The sequence below is a fragment of the Pseudophryne corroboree genome, chromosome 3 (assembly GCF_028390025.1).
Source record: "Pseudophryne corroboree isolate aPseCor3 chromosome 3, aPseCor3.hap2, whole genome shotgun sequence".
In the NCBI taxonomy this organism is placed as follows: domain Eukaryota; kingdom Metazoa; phylum Chordata; class Amphibia; order Anura; family Myobatrachidae; genus Pseudophryne; species Pseudophryne corroboree.
The window spans coordinates 796,450,766-796,467,685 of NC_086446.1; the positions used below are offsets into that span (position 1 = coordinate 796,450,766).

Sequence of the window (16,920 nt, forward strand, 5' to 3'; positions counted from 1 at the left end):
ATGGGCCAGGTGTTTGTGCCGCACACTTATGTCGCTTAGCTTAGTCATACAGCCACCTCGGTGTAACCTTTTGGCCTAAAAACAATATTGTGAGGTGTGAGGTGATCAGAATAGACTGGAAATGAGTGGAAATGATTGTTATTGAATTTAATAATACCATAGGATAAAATTACCCCCAAATTCTGTGATTTTAGCTGTTTTTATGTGTTTTTCAAAAATCATCCAGATCCAAAACAAAAACACGAAAAGTGCCCGTTGCACATTTCTATATGAAACACAGAATCACACAGCAATGTACAAGGAGCATTGCAGTAATAATTACATTACAGGGAACATTGCAGTAATAATTACTTTACAAGGAGCATTGCAGTAATAATTACTTTACAGGGAACATTGCAGTAATAATTACTTTACAAGGAGCATTGCAGTAATAATTACTTTACAGGGAGCATTGCATTAATAATTACTTTACAAGGAGCATTGCAGTAATAATGACATTACAGGGAGCATTGCATTAATAATTACTTTACAAGGAGCATTGCAGTAATAATGACATTACAGGGAGCATTGCAGTAATAATTACTTTACAAGGAGCATTGCAGTAATAATTACATTACAGGGAGCATCGCAGTAATAATTGGATTATAGGGAGCATGGCAGTAATAATTACACTACAGGGAGCATTGCAGTAATAATTACATTACAAGGAGCATTGCAGTAATTGGATTATAGGGAGCATTGCAGTAATAATTACATTACAAGGAGCATCGCAGTAATAATTGGATTATAGGGAGCATGGCAGTAATAATTACATTACAGGGAGCATGACAGTAATAATTACATTACAGGGAGCATGACAGTAATAATTACATTACAACGAGCATTGCAATAATAATTACATTACAAGGAGCATTGCAGTAATTACATTACAAGGAGCATCGCAGTAATAATTGGATTATAGGGAGCATTGTAGTAATAACTACACTACAGGCAGCAATGCAGTAATAATTACATTACAGGGAGCATTGCAGTAAGAATTACATTACAGGGAGCATTGCAGTAATAATTACATTACAAGGAGCATCGCAGTAATAATTACATTAGAGGGAGGATTGCAGTAATAATTACATTACAAGGAGCATTGCAGTAATAATTACATTACAAGGAGCATCGCAGTAATAATTGGATTATAGGGAGCATTGTAGTAATAATTACACTACAGGGAGCATTGCAGTAATAATTACATTACAGGGAGCATTGCAGTAATAATTAAATTACAGGGATCATTGCAGTAATAATTACATTACACGGAGCATCGCAGTAATAATTGGATTATAGGGAGCATTGCAGTAATAATTACACTACAAGCAGCATTGCAGTAATAATTACATTACAGGGAGCATTGCAGTAATAATTACATTACAGGGAGCATTGCAGTAATAATGACATTACAAGGAGCATTGCAGTAATAATTACATTACAGGGAGCATTGCAGTAATAATTACACTACAAGGAGCATTGCAGTAATAATTACACTACAAGCAGCATTGCAGTAATAATGCCATTACAAGGAGCATTGCAGTAATAATTACATTACAGTGAGCATTGCGGTAATAATTACATTACAAGGAGCATTGCAGTAATAATTACACTACAAGCAGCATTGCAGTAATAATTACATTACAGGGAGCATTGCAGTAATAATTACATTACAGGGAGCATTGCAGTAATAATTAAATTACAGGGAGCATTGCAGTAATAATTACACTACAAGCAGCATTGCAGTAATAATTGCATTGCAAGGAGCAATGCATCACACTGACTATTATTATCCAGATCCTGTAGCGGTCAGAAAGTGCCGCATTCGCACAATGGATATCTGGGATCTAGTACACCCACGGTTATTCCTGGGTATCCATGTGACAAGACGGATGTCTCAAGTTACAGGTGATGTCTCGAGCAGCAGGTGACGTCTCCTGTGACAACCGGATGTTTCCCTACACTACCAATGTGTTAGCCCCCCCAGTGACAGGCTCTTAATGAGAAGTCTGCACAGAGGGTCCTAGAATCAGGCAGGGGGCAGATCTGAAGACGGCACTGCCAGTGCTGCTACCCTCTGCCCGGCCTCACCCTCCTGTCAGACATCTGGTTATGCCTGGGGTGGATCTGCCTACCAAAACTCTCACATACCATCATACTCTGGTGAGTGCCAAAGGGTGGTCCTTGTAACAAGGGGGTCACCCCAATATGGAGCGCAGTACGGAGGGGGGGGCGGTGTCCCGGTAAGGGGAAAGCTGGTCTGGGTTCCCCCACTGGGCGATGAGTCATCTGGGATTAGAAGTGTTATAAACTGTACTTGTTACTCTGCTACTCCTAGGTTCTCAGGGCAGGGCTGAGACCTCATCAGAGCCAACGTTATATATTGCACAAAGCAAAACAATAACAATTAACTTTGCATTGCACCTGGGCAAGCCGTGCTGCTATACATGTATTATGTCATGTGTGCATGCAGGGTAAATACTGGCTGCTTTTGCATGTAGCCCACAGATGCTGGACAGCTGTATTGTTATTGTTACACTGCAATTTATATTTGAGCTTGGACACGCCCCTCCCACACCTGTCTGTTTCTGCACATGTTACACTTACCCCTGCCCCCCTGCAGTGCAGCATGGTGTAACCCAGGTACACAGTTACTTATTTTCTGCTGTGCTCCAGTTCAGAATGAGCTCCGTATATGCTATTTACAGTGGTTTCAGCGTTTTAACATTCCAGGTTTTAAGGATAGCCATGGCTCAGCACAAATGGTTAAATCAAATTGACTGGGGTACTAATCAAGTCACTTGTGGCCAAGCATGGATATACTTAAAACCTGAAGCGCTAGGGTGTCTTGAGGAAACCTCTGCGCTATTATATGTGGTTAAAGGTATTCGGAATTCCCTAGAGATGGGAAGTTGTTTCTAAATTTTGCCCATATTGAGTTTCATGCTGGAACGAACAGATAAGCTGGGATAGGCTTACCATACTGTCCCTTTAAACTGGGACACGTATGTATTACACAGGTTCTGTGGCTGGCTGGCTTCAAGCCTGGTTTTAAGCAGCTAGAGAAGATGTGTGATTCATGAGTTTAAGGGATAGTGTAGTAAGCCTAAGGGCCTGATCGCTGTGCTGCAGATTACACTGTCCTGCGATCAGATAGTCACCACCCAGGGGGAGTGAAAATTCTCCCCGTGCAAGTGTGCGATTTCATGTGTGCGCTCACACTCACCTACAAAGCCCTCACCCACTCTTCTCCCTCTTACATCTCTGACCTTATCTCTCTTTACATTCCCACCCATCCTCTTCGCTCTGCTAATGCATGCCGACTCTCCTGCCTACTGATTACCTCCTCCCACTCCTACCTACAAGATTTTGCACGTGCTGCTCCCTATCTCTGGAATTCTCTACCTCTCCCCCTCAGACTCTCCACCTCTCCACAAAACTTCAAAAGGGCTCTCAAGACCCACTTCTTCACCAAACCCAGCCAAATCTCCTCCTAACCCTCTTGTCTATGCTCACCGTCTACCCCTTCTGTGTCACTCCGGCCTGTTAGCTCCTCACCTTTTAGATTGTCAGCTCACAAGTGCAGGGACTTCTTTCCTCATGTGCCTTTCCTTTTCTTACTTACACTATCTTATACTCCATACTCCCAGTGATGGCACCTGACCCCGGGTTTTCTATACCTGTCCTATATTGTCTTGTCCTGTAAGTGCTGTTTTCTTGTTTGCTCATTTGATTATGTAGTGTGTAATGGGCGCTGCGGATCCCTTGTGGCGCCATATTAATAAAGGATAGTAATAATAATGTGAAAATTCCCCTCAGTCAGCAGACAGCTGCAAATCCGTTTGCATCATACTCACCATTGAATGTTTTTCCCATTCTGTGCAGTCTGTGTGTAGCTCAATACTTACTCCTCCGAAAATCAGGCTGATTGGGGCCAGAGCTGACGGACAATTATAGTGTCCACTCATTCTGCTCTGTGGCATGGACCACAAATGATGGGGGAGAATCCATTCAGAAGACTTTAGGCCAAATTGTGCTAGAGAAATGTGTCTCGATTGGTGCCCATGACACTTCCATCCCTTGTACTGGTTATAAACTGTAGATAGTGCTTTTTGTCTTTTTGTGCTTATATATCCAGAATTACTAATCAGAACTGGTTATTAAAATGCACTTATATGCTACACAGTATTATTCCTGTGACAATTTGAAGAAGTATTTTCATGGACTTTACACTTCAAATTTCCTGCATCTTGATTGAAATATCAGGCTGTGCAAGGTTACTATTCCCAATCGTAGTCCACGTGGATCGTAAAGTATGAAAAAGTTCAAAAAATGAAAAAAGAAAAAAAAAATAGAAAAACTCATGTCGACCTTTTCATGTGACGACCTTTGCCATATCGACCTAGTGACTATGTTGACCTAATGCATGTCGACCAACAGAGCTGGCCCTAGGCATAGGCAAACTAGGCAAATGCCTGGGGCATTTGAAATGCCTAGGGGCACAAGCAGCTTGTCTATATTCTGTGTGTGACTGCGGCTCTATCTGCATAGGAAATGCATTACTAATGTGCGGCATTATGTGTATAATGTGTACTACAGTACTTTGTGGCGTAACGTATAGAAACGGCACTACTGTGTGGTCTAATGTGAATAAAGAGCAATATGGTGTGATGTAATGTGGATAAGGGGCAATATGGTATGGTGTAATGTGAATAAGGGGCACTACTGTGAGGAGTAACGTGGTACTACTGTGTGATGTAACGTGAATAAGAGACACTATTGTATGATATAATGTGAATAAAGTTGCAGTACTGTGTGGCGTAATGTGAATTGGGGGTACTATTGTGTGGCCATGCCCCTTCCCAGCAAGAACACGCCCTGTTTTGGGCTGCGCACCGAATGTGCTCACTGTTCCTATTTAAAATATAGAGGGTAGGAGTACCAAAATGAGGACTGCTATGGGTGAGGGGTGCTGGTGCTGGGAAAGGGGTGCAGGGTCAGAGGCAGAACTAGCATCTGTGCTAGGGGGCACCAGCCAAAATCTTGCCTAGGGCATCGTATTGGTAAGGGCTGGCTCCGTCGACCTAATGACTATCGACCTAAAATCCGGATACCATATGCGTGTGACTTGCCGAGTCAGACATGTTTCTGTGCAGATTGTGGTGCAGCTAATTTTGTCCTGATTGTTAATGTAGGCCTGTTGGGAGGTAGAGTTTGCAGTTATACCGATAGTCTGGAAGGGATATGTAACACCCGGGTCTGAAGCTGTGTCTAGTGCTCCAACTGCAGCTGACGATCTTCAGAAATTAAGTCGTTATCAGCACACCATGACAGAGAGGCGAGCGTGAACTCCCCTTTCTTGAGCAGACACAGAAAGACCCGCAACAGGTACAACACAATTTTATTGTAACACACTATAAGCAATTACAATAATAAAGGTGACAGTGACAGAATGTGTAACAATTACATTGACAGAGTATGTAAAAATTATAGTAAGAACTCTTTGTTTACAAACACAAGCGAAGAACTTGAGTATAAGCTGGCGTTGTCTTTATAATAGCGCAGTCTCGTATAACCAGCAATAACAATAGGCAGGTGAGTTGCAGGAACAGGTAAGCAAGCTGGCGTTGTCTTTAAATAGCTTTAACAGACACTGCTGGGCGGAGCTTACATAACACAGTCAATGTTAGCCCGCCTTTGTAGTAATGAGCACACAGGTATAATAGCTTTAACCGACACTGTTGGGCGGAGCTTGCATAACACAGTCAATAATGAGCCAACAGTAATATAATAGTGGGTACCAGACACATTAATAGGAACAGTTTACTACTGACAATCACTTGGATTAACCATTAGCAACATCAGCTGACACTGAATATCTCTCATTAACTATTAGCATAAAACAGCACACACTATAAGCCCAATATCACAATACTGCAGAAATAATCATAGAGGGGAATATGCGCCCCTACCTCTTTTTGGACAATGGGGCACCAATAACTGAGGGTAGTCTACCCTCTAAATTAACTAGACGTTGCCCCAATTGCAGAGTGGAGCAGCGGAAGGGGTTAAATCAAGGGCGCAGAGGGGTTAAGGGGAGCCTACCCCCTATATTGACTAGACCTGCGGGGCACTGAGGTGAGGGGAGCCTACCCCTTATATTGACTAGACCTGCGGGGCACTGAGGTGAGGGGAGCCTACCCCCTATATTGACTAGACCTGCGGGGAGGTGAGGGGAGCCTACCCCCTATATTGACTAGACCTGCGGGGCACTGAGGTGAGGGGAGCCTACCCCCTATATTGACTAGACCTGCGGGGCACTGAGGTGAGGGGTGCCTACCCCTTATATTGACTAGACCTGTGGGGCACTGAGGTGAGGGGAGCCTACCCCCTATATTGACTAGACCTGCGGGGCACTGAGGTGAGGGGAGACTACCCCCTGTATTGACTAGACCTGTGGGGCACTGAGGTGAGGGGAGCCTACCCCCTATATTGACTAGACCTGCGGGGCACTGAGGTGAGGGGAGCCTACCCCCTATATTGACTAGACCTGCGGGGCACTGAGGTGAGGGGAGCCTACCCCCTATATTGACTAGACCTGCGGGGCACTGAGGTGAGGGGAGCCTACCCCTTTGTAATAACTAGGATGCGGGGCACAGAGGTGACGAGGGCCTATGACATGAATGAGGGGTGCCTACCCCCTTTTTAAATTGCACCCAAATGCAGAGTTAGTCAGCAGAGGGCAAATCAGGGCAGAGTCTGGCATCAGAAGGGTTAGCAAGCTTTTCTCACCACACGCTGCTGCTCTTCTGCCACCTCCGACCCGGTTCCTCGTCTTCGGCGCCACCCGGGATGCTGAGCACCGCACCATAATGCGCCCTTTCACCAAAGTCCGCTGTGCTCCGGGGGTCTTCTGTATCCGGATGAGGTCCCCGTCGGTACTCCCGGCTCTGGTCCGCGTTGCTCTCCTTCTCCCCAGCCGGTCAGGGGTCCTCAGCACAGGTCTTCAGTGCGGGGTCATCCGGCGCAGTGCCCGAGCATCTTCGGTCTCCACTCCCGGGTCCTGCGTCTCTCTCCTCCGGCTGCCTGCAGGTAAGATCACCAGCACTGGTCCTCCTCTTCTCCCGGCGGGTTTCTTCTTCTTGGGGGGGCTCCTGTCAGTGTGAACTCCGGTCCCGTTCTCCCAGACAATAGCCCAGCCGGATCCTCCTCTCCATCAGCGTTGCCCTGGGTCCTTGCTGGGGCTTGGTTCCTTTCAGTGCTGACGGCTTTGCCTCCTCTTCTCCCCTTAGGCTGGGCAGCGCTGCTTCCTAGGATCCACAGGCACTGCGCTTTCCCTTTGGTAAGCCGTCTTCTTTTCTTCCAGACTCTCTCCAGGGCAGCAGCTCCTCTTGCACTCCGCAGTGCAGCCTGCCACTCCCGCGCTGGGGACCCGCTTATATGGGTCTCTATCACTTTGGACCTCCCCTGCTCTGGGTCCTAACTGGTCCCCTAGCCCCAGCAACAGACCATCCCAGGTGCCTTCTGCCCTACAACCTGGTGGGCCCAATCACCAGGGAACAATCTTCCCGGGCTTGGCTGCTGCTGGCCAGGGGGGAAAACATCTCCACTTTAGTGGCGCCAATTCGCCCTGTCCAGGGCTGACAGGGTCACCTAGAGTGCAGCCTATATTGTGCTACGGGCTCTATTGATTTTTCCCGATATGTGAGGGGACAATTAACCCAGGGGGACCCCTGTATGTTTAAATTAAACAAAATGCACCGACATATGTTTTATATATTATAGAAATTCCAGTTGCTACATCAGTGGTTCACAATTAGGCTGACGTGCCGTATTCTGTGTGGTTCCCCCCGACAGAGGTATATAGAGTCATACTGCAGTAATAATAATAAGTGATAGGAGGGAACGGCCAGTAATATAGAGATGTGTCCTCATACTCTATACAGCGCAGGTGCCCGGCGCGGTGGAGACGATGGTGGCGTTACACGTACAGTGTACTAGAGACGCTGGGCTGCGACTTTCACCGCAAAGAATTCGCTTTAAACGCGTACAAAGTTGCAGATGAAAAACAACAGAGCTTGGCGTAAGAACACGCTGCAGCTGATACATCGGAGCCCCGCTAACACTGAATAGCTCAGTCACGCACAGATATACAAATGTCGCACATCACATTGAGCAGTGTAATCCGGCAGTGTAGTTCTGTCGCCCCCGGTTGTTTTAGCAATGCAAATAAGACGCACGTTTTGAGCATGAAAGACACTCTGCGCGCCCAAGACACGCGGGACCTAGAAAGAGTCAAGAGGGGCTATTTGCCATGGCTGAAGGCACAATGGGGGTCATTCCGAGTTGATCACTCGCTAGCAGTTTTTAGCAGTCATGCAAACGCATAGTCGCCACCCACCGGGGAGTGTATTTTCACTTGCAGAAGTGCAAACGCTTGTGCAGCAGAGAGCCTGCAAAAACATTTTGTGCAAAACAAGACCAGCCCTGTAGTTACTCTTTGAGTGCATTGATTCTAACATTGGAGGGTTGGCTTTTGACGTCACACGTTTTCCCTGGCACGCCTGCATTTTTCCGAACACTCCCTGAAAACGGTCAGTTGACACCCAGAAACGCCCCTTTCCTGTCAATTTTCTTGCGGCCGCCAATGCGAATGAAAACGTTGCTAGAACCTGTGTAAAACCACAAAGGACTTTGTACCCGTACGTCGCGCGTGCGCATTGCGGTGCATACGCATGTGCAGAAATGCCCATTTTTAGTCTGATCACTGCGCTGCGAACAACGGCAGCTAGCGATCAACTCGGAATGACCCCCCATGTCTGAGGATACATCTGTATCTCATTGTTATTATAAGAAAACATCGCTTGCTTATATCCATGGGTGAATAGATGTGCTATTAAACCTTTGGCTCTCCCGCAGTGGAACTACATGTCCCAGCATGTTTCGATATCTAGTCACATCTTGGCTAATTGAGATTTGACAAAAATGTTTCATTATTTCTAAGGCTTTTTTATGTGCCAGATGTGTAGATGATTCTTCAGGAATGAACTGTTACTGAGTAACATAAATGTAGCGGATGGTTCAGGGGAATAAATACATGTTTTATGCAAACCGCTAACACAGGGATTGGCAACACGTGGCATTGTATAATTATCCCCAACATACGTTTCACTCTCCTCTCGTTATACATATAAACGTGGCATTGTATAATTATCCCCAACATACGTTTCACTCTCCTCTCGTTATACATATAAACGTGGCATTGTATAATTATCCCCAACATACGTTTCACTCTCCTCTCGTTATACATATAAACGTGGCATTGTATAATTATCCCCAACATACGTTTCACTCTCCTCTCGTTATACATATAAACGTGGCATTGTATAATATCCCCAACATACGTTTCACTCTCCTCTCGTTATACATATAAACGTGGCATTGTATAATATCCCCAACATACGTTTCACTCTCCTCTCGTTATATATATAAACGTGGCATTGTATAATTATCCCCAACATACGTTTCACTCTCCTCTCGTTATACATATAAACGTGGCATTGTATAATATCCCCAACATACGTTTTACTCTCCTCTCATTATACATATAAACGTGGCATTGTATAATTATCCCCAACATACGTTTCACTCTCCTCTCATTATACATATAAATGTGGCTGTCACAACTGAGGGCCTGAGCTGACGGGAGGCAGCCTCAGTTGTAGGGGCTGAGATGTACCGGAACCTGGGAGGTTGTATCAGACCCCTGGACATGTAAGTAACATGAATAATAACTGCCCGAAGGCGTGACCACGACAACTTGGATAAAAGTCAATGATGTTTATTATGACAACTCCGCAACACAGCAGCAGTAAAAGAAAACGTAAAAGTCAGCAAAGAATAAATACAGTTCCTGGGTACTACAGGATGGCAGGAGCCACAGGGCACTGGTAGTGTGAGATAGTTCTTATGATCTTCTAGATGGAAAGTCCTTACCAGGCCCGACTGTAGCAATGGAGATAACCCAGGATTGTGCCAGCTGGTGTTCCAGGAAAAGCTGGGTTGCTGAAGATAAAACAGCTGCTGTGGATACTGGCTGGAACCAGACTGTTGATAGCACGGAGTGGATACTGGCTGGAACCAGTTAAATAATAAATGAACTTGGGAGCGATGAAATATGAACTGAAATGTAGAACTTGAGAGCGGAGAAATAATAATACCGGTGGAGAGTGGTAAAGTGTAGAAAGGACACCGGCCCTTTAAGGGAAGCTGTACTCTGCTGGAAGCTGAGCTGGAAGCAGGTAATGTTGTAGCTGGAAACAGATGAATCCACAATGGATTGGAGAGTCAGGCTACACCGCAGGTGGAATGCTGGTGCGGGTCTCTATGGTGGAAGTCTTGAGACAGGAGCTGGAACCTGGAAGACAATCACAGGAGAGAGACAAACAGGAACTAGGTTTGACAACCAAAGCACTGACGCCTTCCTTGCTCAGGCACAGTGTATTTATACCTGCAGCAAGGAAGGGATTGGCTAGGCAATTATGCAGATTATCAATACTGAGAACAGATTGGTGGAAATGATCAGCTGACAGAATCCAAGATGGCTGCGCCCATGCAGACACTTGGAGGGAAGTTTGGCTTGTAATCCATGTGGTAATGAAAACAGTAATGGCGGCGCCGGCCACCGGAGACAGGAGGCGCCAGGCTGACAGATGCACATCCAACCACGCGGACACAGCGGAGGCCGCGGCTGACGTAATCGCCACTCAGACACTCTGCATGCAGAAGAGCAGGGACGGCGGCGGAGGCCGCGGGAGACGCCATGCCAGGTGTAATATGGCGTTTACTGTGACAGCGTCCCAGAGTGACAGGAGAGGATACAGGAATGTACACATCAGGATAACAGATGGGATCCGGTCCTGGAGCGCTGAGCCAGCCTTAGGAGGCATCTGATGGGTAAGAAATGGCGTCCAGATACCCGGATCGTGACAGCACCCCCCCCTTTAGGAGTGGTCCCAGGACACTTCTTTGGCTTTTGAGGAAACTTGGAATGGAATCTCCGGACCAAGGCAGGAGCATGGACATCAGAAGCATTGGTCCATGAACGTTCCTCAGGACCATAACCCTTCCAGTCAATAAGATATTGTAGTTGACCGTAACGGTGACGTGAGTCCAGGATCTTGGCCACTTCATACTCAACGCCTCGTTGAGTTTGGACTTTCGGAGTTGGAGGAAGTGAGGAATGAAACCGATTCAAGATCAGCGGTTTCAACAGGGAAACATGGAATGTCCTGGGTATTTTTAAGAAGGGAGGCAACTGGAGTCTGTAAGCAACAGGATTGATGACTTGTTCAATCTTGAAAGGACCGATATAGCGAGGTGCAAACTTCATACTGGGAACTCTTAACCTCAAATTCTTCGTGGATAACCATACCCGATCACCCACCTTGAGAGCAGGAACTGCTCGACGCTTCTTATCCGCAAACTTCTTGTACCTGAACGATGCCTTGAGCAGAGCTGATCGTACGCTCTTCCAGATATTGGCAAACTGATGCAAGGTGATATCCACTGCGGGAACAGAAGTTGCTGGAAGCGGTTGGAACTCAGGGACTTTAGGGTGGAATCCAAAGTTAGTGAAGAATGGTGTTGAAGCAGATGAAGAATGATACTGGTTGTTATGACAGAACTCGGCCCAGGGAAGTAATTGAACCCAGTCATCTTGAGAGGAGGACACATAGATGCGGAGGAAGGCCTCCAAGTCCTGATTCACCCTCTCGGTTTGACCATTGGTCTGAGGATGGTAAGCCGTGGAAAACTTTAGCTTGACTTGGAGGACTTGACATAAACTTCGCCAGAATTTGGCTGTGAATTGAACTCCTCGATCTGAGATAATTTCTTCAGGAAGACCGTGGAGTCGGAAGATCTCTTGTATGAATACTTGAGCCAACTTGGAAGCTGACGGAAGACCGGTGAGAGGAATGAAGTGTGCCATCTTGGTGAACCGGTCAACTACCACCCAGATGGTATTGAACTTGTTGCACATGGGTAAGTCTGTAATGAAATCCATCGACAAGTGGGTCCATGGTCGACGGGGAACGGATAGTGAAACCAGTTGCCCCGCAGGCGACTGGCGGGATACTTTATGTTGGGCACACTTTGGGCAAGATGCAATAAACTCCAAGACGTCCTTTTTCAGAGTTGGCCACCAATAGGACCTAGAGATAAACTCCAGGGTTTTTTGGATACCTGTATGTCCGGCAAAACGGGAAGCATGGGCCCAATGCATGAGCTTCTTCCTTAGCATCGGCTTCACAAAACTTTTCCCTGATGGGGGCGTAGAGTCCATCCCTACCGTGGAGAATGCCAACGGATTTATAATAGGATGCTTGTCTGAAGACTCTGACTCGTTTTCTTGCTCCCATGAGCGGGAAAGGGCATCGGCCTTGCGATTCTGAGAGCCCGGACAGAACTGGAGTTTAAAGACGAACCTGGAAAAGAAAAGTGCCCATCTGGCCTGACGAGGGTTGAGACATTGTGCGCCCTTCAGGTATAAAAGGTTCTTGTGGTCTGTAAGTATGGTGATTGAATGAGAAGCTCCCTCCAACAGATACCTCCACTCTTCTAGAGCGAGCTTGATGGCTAGCAACTCCTGGTCGCCAATGGCATAGTTGCGCTCAGCTGGGGAGAACTTCCGGGAGAAGAAACTGCAAGGGTGTAAATGGCCATCTTTAGCCCTCTGAGATAACACCGCTCCTACTCCAACGGAGGAGGCATCCACCTCTAAGATGAAAGGAGAGTCGATGTCAGGCTGTTTCAGAACAGGCGCAGAGATGAACCTTTGTTTTAAAAGATGAAATGCTTGCATGGCTTCTTCAGACCACTTGGACGGGTTAGCACCCTTCTTAGTGAAAGCAGTAATAGGCGCCACAATGGTGGAAAAGTCTTGTATAAACTTTCGGTAATAGTTGGCGAACCCTAAGAACCTCTGGACCCCTTTGAGGGTTAAGGGTACCGGCCAATTTTGGATTGCTTGTAGTTTCTCAGGATCCATCTCTAGTCCGGAACCGGACACAATGTACCCTAGAAACGGAATGGACTTGACTTCAAAGACGCATTTTTCTAATTTGCAATAGAGATGATTGACACGGAGACGGGACAGAACCTCTTTAACCCAAAAACGATGTTCCTCTAAATCGTTGGCAAAAATGAGGATATCGTCTAGATAGACCACGACATGACGGTATAGAATGTCTCTGAAGATCTCATTGACAAAATGCTGGAAGACAGCTGGAGCATTGCTCAATCCGAAGGGCATGACGAGGTACTCATAATGTCTGTCACGGGTGTTAAAGGCGGTCTTCCACTCGTCACCCTCACGGATCCGGATGAGATTGTATGCACCTCGCAAGTCCAGCTTTGTAAAGATGGTAGCTCCGCTAACTCTGTCAAAGAGCTCAGTAATCACGGGTAAAGGATAACGGTTCTTGATGGTAATGTCGTTCAAACCTCTGTAGTCGATGCACGGCCGCAGACCACCATCTTTCTTTTTTACAAAAAAGAAGCCTGCGCCGGCTGGAGAAGAAGAAGGTCGAATGAACCCCTTTGCTAGGTTCTCTTTAATATATTCCTCCATAGAATGCGTCTCAGGCAGAGACAACGGATAAGTTCGGCATCGAGGTGGAACCTTCCCTGGAACGAGATCAATCGGACAGTCCCATTCTCTATGAGGAGGAAGGATATCAGCAGAAGCTTTACTGAACACATCCGTGAAATCTTGATATGGAGGAGGTGGAACATCAGACGACCTGGGGGAGGAAGAACAGACAGGCAATACTTTAAACAAACATGTCTCAGCACAGGAGGAACCCCATGCCAGGATTTGCGTAGTCGTCCAATCAATTGTAGGATTGTGAAGACGGAGCCATGGAAGGCCCAGGACCACAGGATGTGTGGCTCTTGGAATCACTAAAAAAGAAATAAGTTCGGAATGAAGAACTCCCACTCTCAGACGAACTGGTAGAGTCCTTAAAGAAATAACTGCATCAAAAATTTTGCTGCCATCCACGGCAGTTAAAGAAATGGACGAAGGAAGTCTCTCGGTGGGTAGGGACCACCGTTTAACATAGGCTTCGGTAATAAAGTTCCCAGCTGCTCCGGAATCAAGGAGGGCAATGACGTTCCGATAACGTTGAGCAACTTGAAGCGAGACTGGGAGATTACAATCTTGAGGAGATGGAGAGGAGATCATTACTCCTAGCCGGCCCTCTCCTTGGCGAGCTAGGATTTGGAGTTTCCCGGACGTTTGGGACAGGCATTAATGGTGTGAGACGGAGCTGCACAATAGAGACAGAGAAACTCGGAGAGACGTCTTCGGCGCTCAGCAGGAGTTAAACGGGAACGGCCAAGTTGCATGGGCTCATCTTTAGATGGTGACAGTTGACGAGGAGGAGGAGCAGAAGATTTTGGAGCAGATGATCTTCCACGCTCAGTTGCTCTCTCTCTGAAACGTAAATCAACTTTCGTGCAGAGTGAGATTAGCTCATCTAACTTAGAAGGTAAGTCTCTGGTAGCTAACTCATCTTTAATACGCTCAGATAAGCCATGCCAGAATGCAGCATACAGGGCCTCGTCGTTCCATGCCAGTTCGGATGCCAGGATCTGGAACTGTATCAGATATTGTCCTACAGTACGTGACCCCTGGCGTAAACGGAGAATCTCGGATGAAGCTGAGGTTACCCGGCCTGGCTCGTCGAAGATGCGCCTGAATGTTGACACGAAGGCAGTGTAGGAAGATAGCAGGGTGTCGGACCTCTCCCATAACGGTGATGCCCAATCAAGGGCTGAGCCACTGAGAAGAGAAATAATGTAGGCAATTTTTGTACGGTCACTGGAAAAATTGCCAGGTTGTAGCTCAAACTGAATCTCACACTGGTTGAGAAATCCCCTGCAGAATCTTGGAGATCCGTCAAATTTTGCTGGCGTTGGAAGATGAAGATGTGGAGCAGAAATGGGTAAGGTGGGTGGGGTTATAGCTGGAGTCACTGTGGTTGACGCACCAGACGCGCCTGATCCACGGAGAGTTGTCTGAATCCCATCCAGCCGAGTAGAGAGATCCTGGAGACAGCGGATGATGTGGCCCTGTGCAGCCTCCTGATGTTCTAGTCTGGCTGCCAGTTCTTGCATCGGCCTGGCCGCTTGATCCTGGTCTCCGGCTGGATTCATTAGGTCAGTGCTTACTGTCACAACTGAGGGCCTGAGCTGACGGGAGGCAGCCTCAGTTGTAGGGGCTGAGATGTACCGGAACCTGGGAGGTTGTACCAGACCCCTGGACATGTAAGTAACATGAATAATAACTGCCCGAAGGCGTGACCACGACAACTTGGATAAAAGTCAATGATGTTTATTATGACAACTCCGCAACACAGCAGCAGTAAAAGAAAACGTAAAAGTCAGCAAAGAATAAATACAGTTCCTGGGTACTACAGGATGGCAGGAGCCACAGGGCACTGGTAGTGTGAGATAGTTCTTATGATCTTCTAGATGGAAAGTCCTTACCAGGCCCGACTGTAGCAATGGAGATAACCCAGGATTGTGCCAGCTGGTGTTCCAGGAAAAGCTGGGTTGCTGAAGATAAAACAGCTGCTGTGGATACTGGCTGGAACCAGACTGTTGATAGCACGGAGTGGATACTGGCTGGAACCAGTTAAATAATAAATGAACTTGGGAGCGATGAAATATGAACTGAAATGTAGAACTTGAGAGCGGAGAAATAATAATACCGGTGGAGAGTGGTAAAGTGTAGAAAGGACACCGGCCCTTTAAGGGAAGCTGTACTCTGCTGGAAGCTGAGCTGGAAGCAGGTAATGTTGTAGCTGGAAACAGATGAATCCACAATGGATTGGAGAGTCAGGCTACACCGCAGGTGGAATGCTGGTGCGGGTCTCTATGGTGGAAGTCTTGAGACAGGAGCTGGAACCTGGAAGACAATCACAGGAGAGAGACAAACAGGAACTAGGTTTGACAACCAAAGCACTGACGCCTTCCTTGCTCAGGCACAGTGTATTTATACCTGCAGCAAGGAAGGGATTGGCTAGGCAATTATGCAGATTATCAATACTGAGAACAGATTGGTGGAAATGATCAGCTGACAGAATCCAAGATGGCTGCGCCCATGCAGACACTTGGAGGGAAGTTTGGCTTGTAATCCATGTGGTAATGAAAACAGTAATGGCGGCGCCGGCCACCGGAGACAGGAGGCGCCAGGCTGACAGATGCACATCCAACCACGCGGACACAGCGGAGGCCGCGGCTGACGTAATCGCCACTCAGACACTCTGCATGCAGAAGAGCAGGGACGGCGGCGGAGGCCGCGGGAGACGCCATGCCATGTGTAATATGGCGTTTACTGTGACAGCGTCCCAGAGTGACAGGAGAGGATACAGGAATGTACACATCAGGATAACAGATAGGATCCGGTCCTGGAGCGCTGAGCCAGCCTTAGGAGGCATCTGATGGGTAAGAAATGGCGTCCAGATACCCGGATCGTGACAGTGGCATTGTATAATTATCCCCAACATACGTTTCACTCTCCTCTCGTTAAACATATAAACGTGGCATTGTATAATTATCCCCAACATACGTTTCACTCTCCTCTCATTATACATATAAACGTGGCATTGTATAATTATCCCTAACATACGTTTCACTCTACTCTCATACATATAAACGTGGCAGTGTATAATTATTAGTGATGAGCGGGTTCGGTTCCTCGGGATCCGAACACCCCGAACTTCACCTTTTTTTACACGGTTCCGAGCAGACTCGGATCCTCCCGCCTTGCTCGGTTAACCCGAGCGCGCCCGAACGTCATCATCCCGCTGT

At 46.9% G+C, this 16,920-nt stretch overlaps 1 protein-coding gene across 1 annotated transcript in view; it reads left to right on the forward strand.

Annotated features, from left to right (window-relative positions):
- Nucleotides 1-2,060: 2,060 nt before the first annotated feature.
- The window catches only part of CLCN1 (chloride voltage-gated channel 1), a 292,883-nt gene continuing 278,023 nt past the window's right edge, over nucleotides 2,061-16,920 (forward strand). The window contains exon 1 of the mRNA XM_063962669.1: nucleotides 2,061-2,202. Within this exon, the coding sequence (XP_063818739.1) occupies nucleotides 2,152-2,202 (51 nt within the window). The 5' untranslated portion in view covers nucleotides 2,061-2,151. The remainder of the gene's footprint in view (nucleotides 2,203-16,920) is intronic.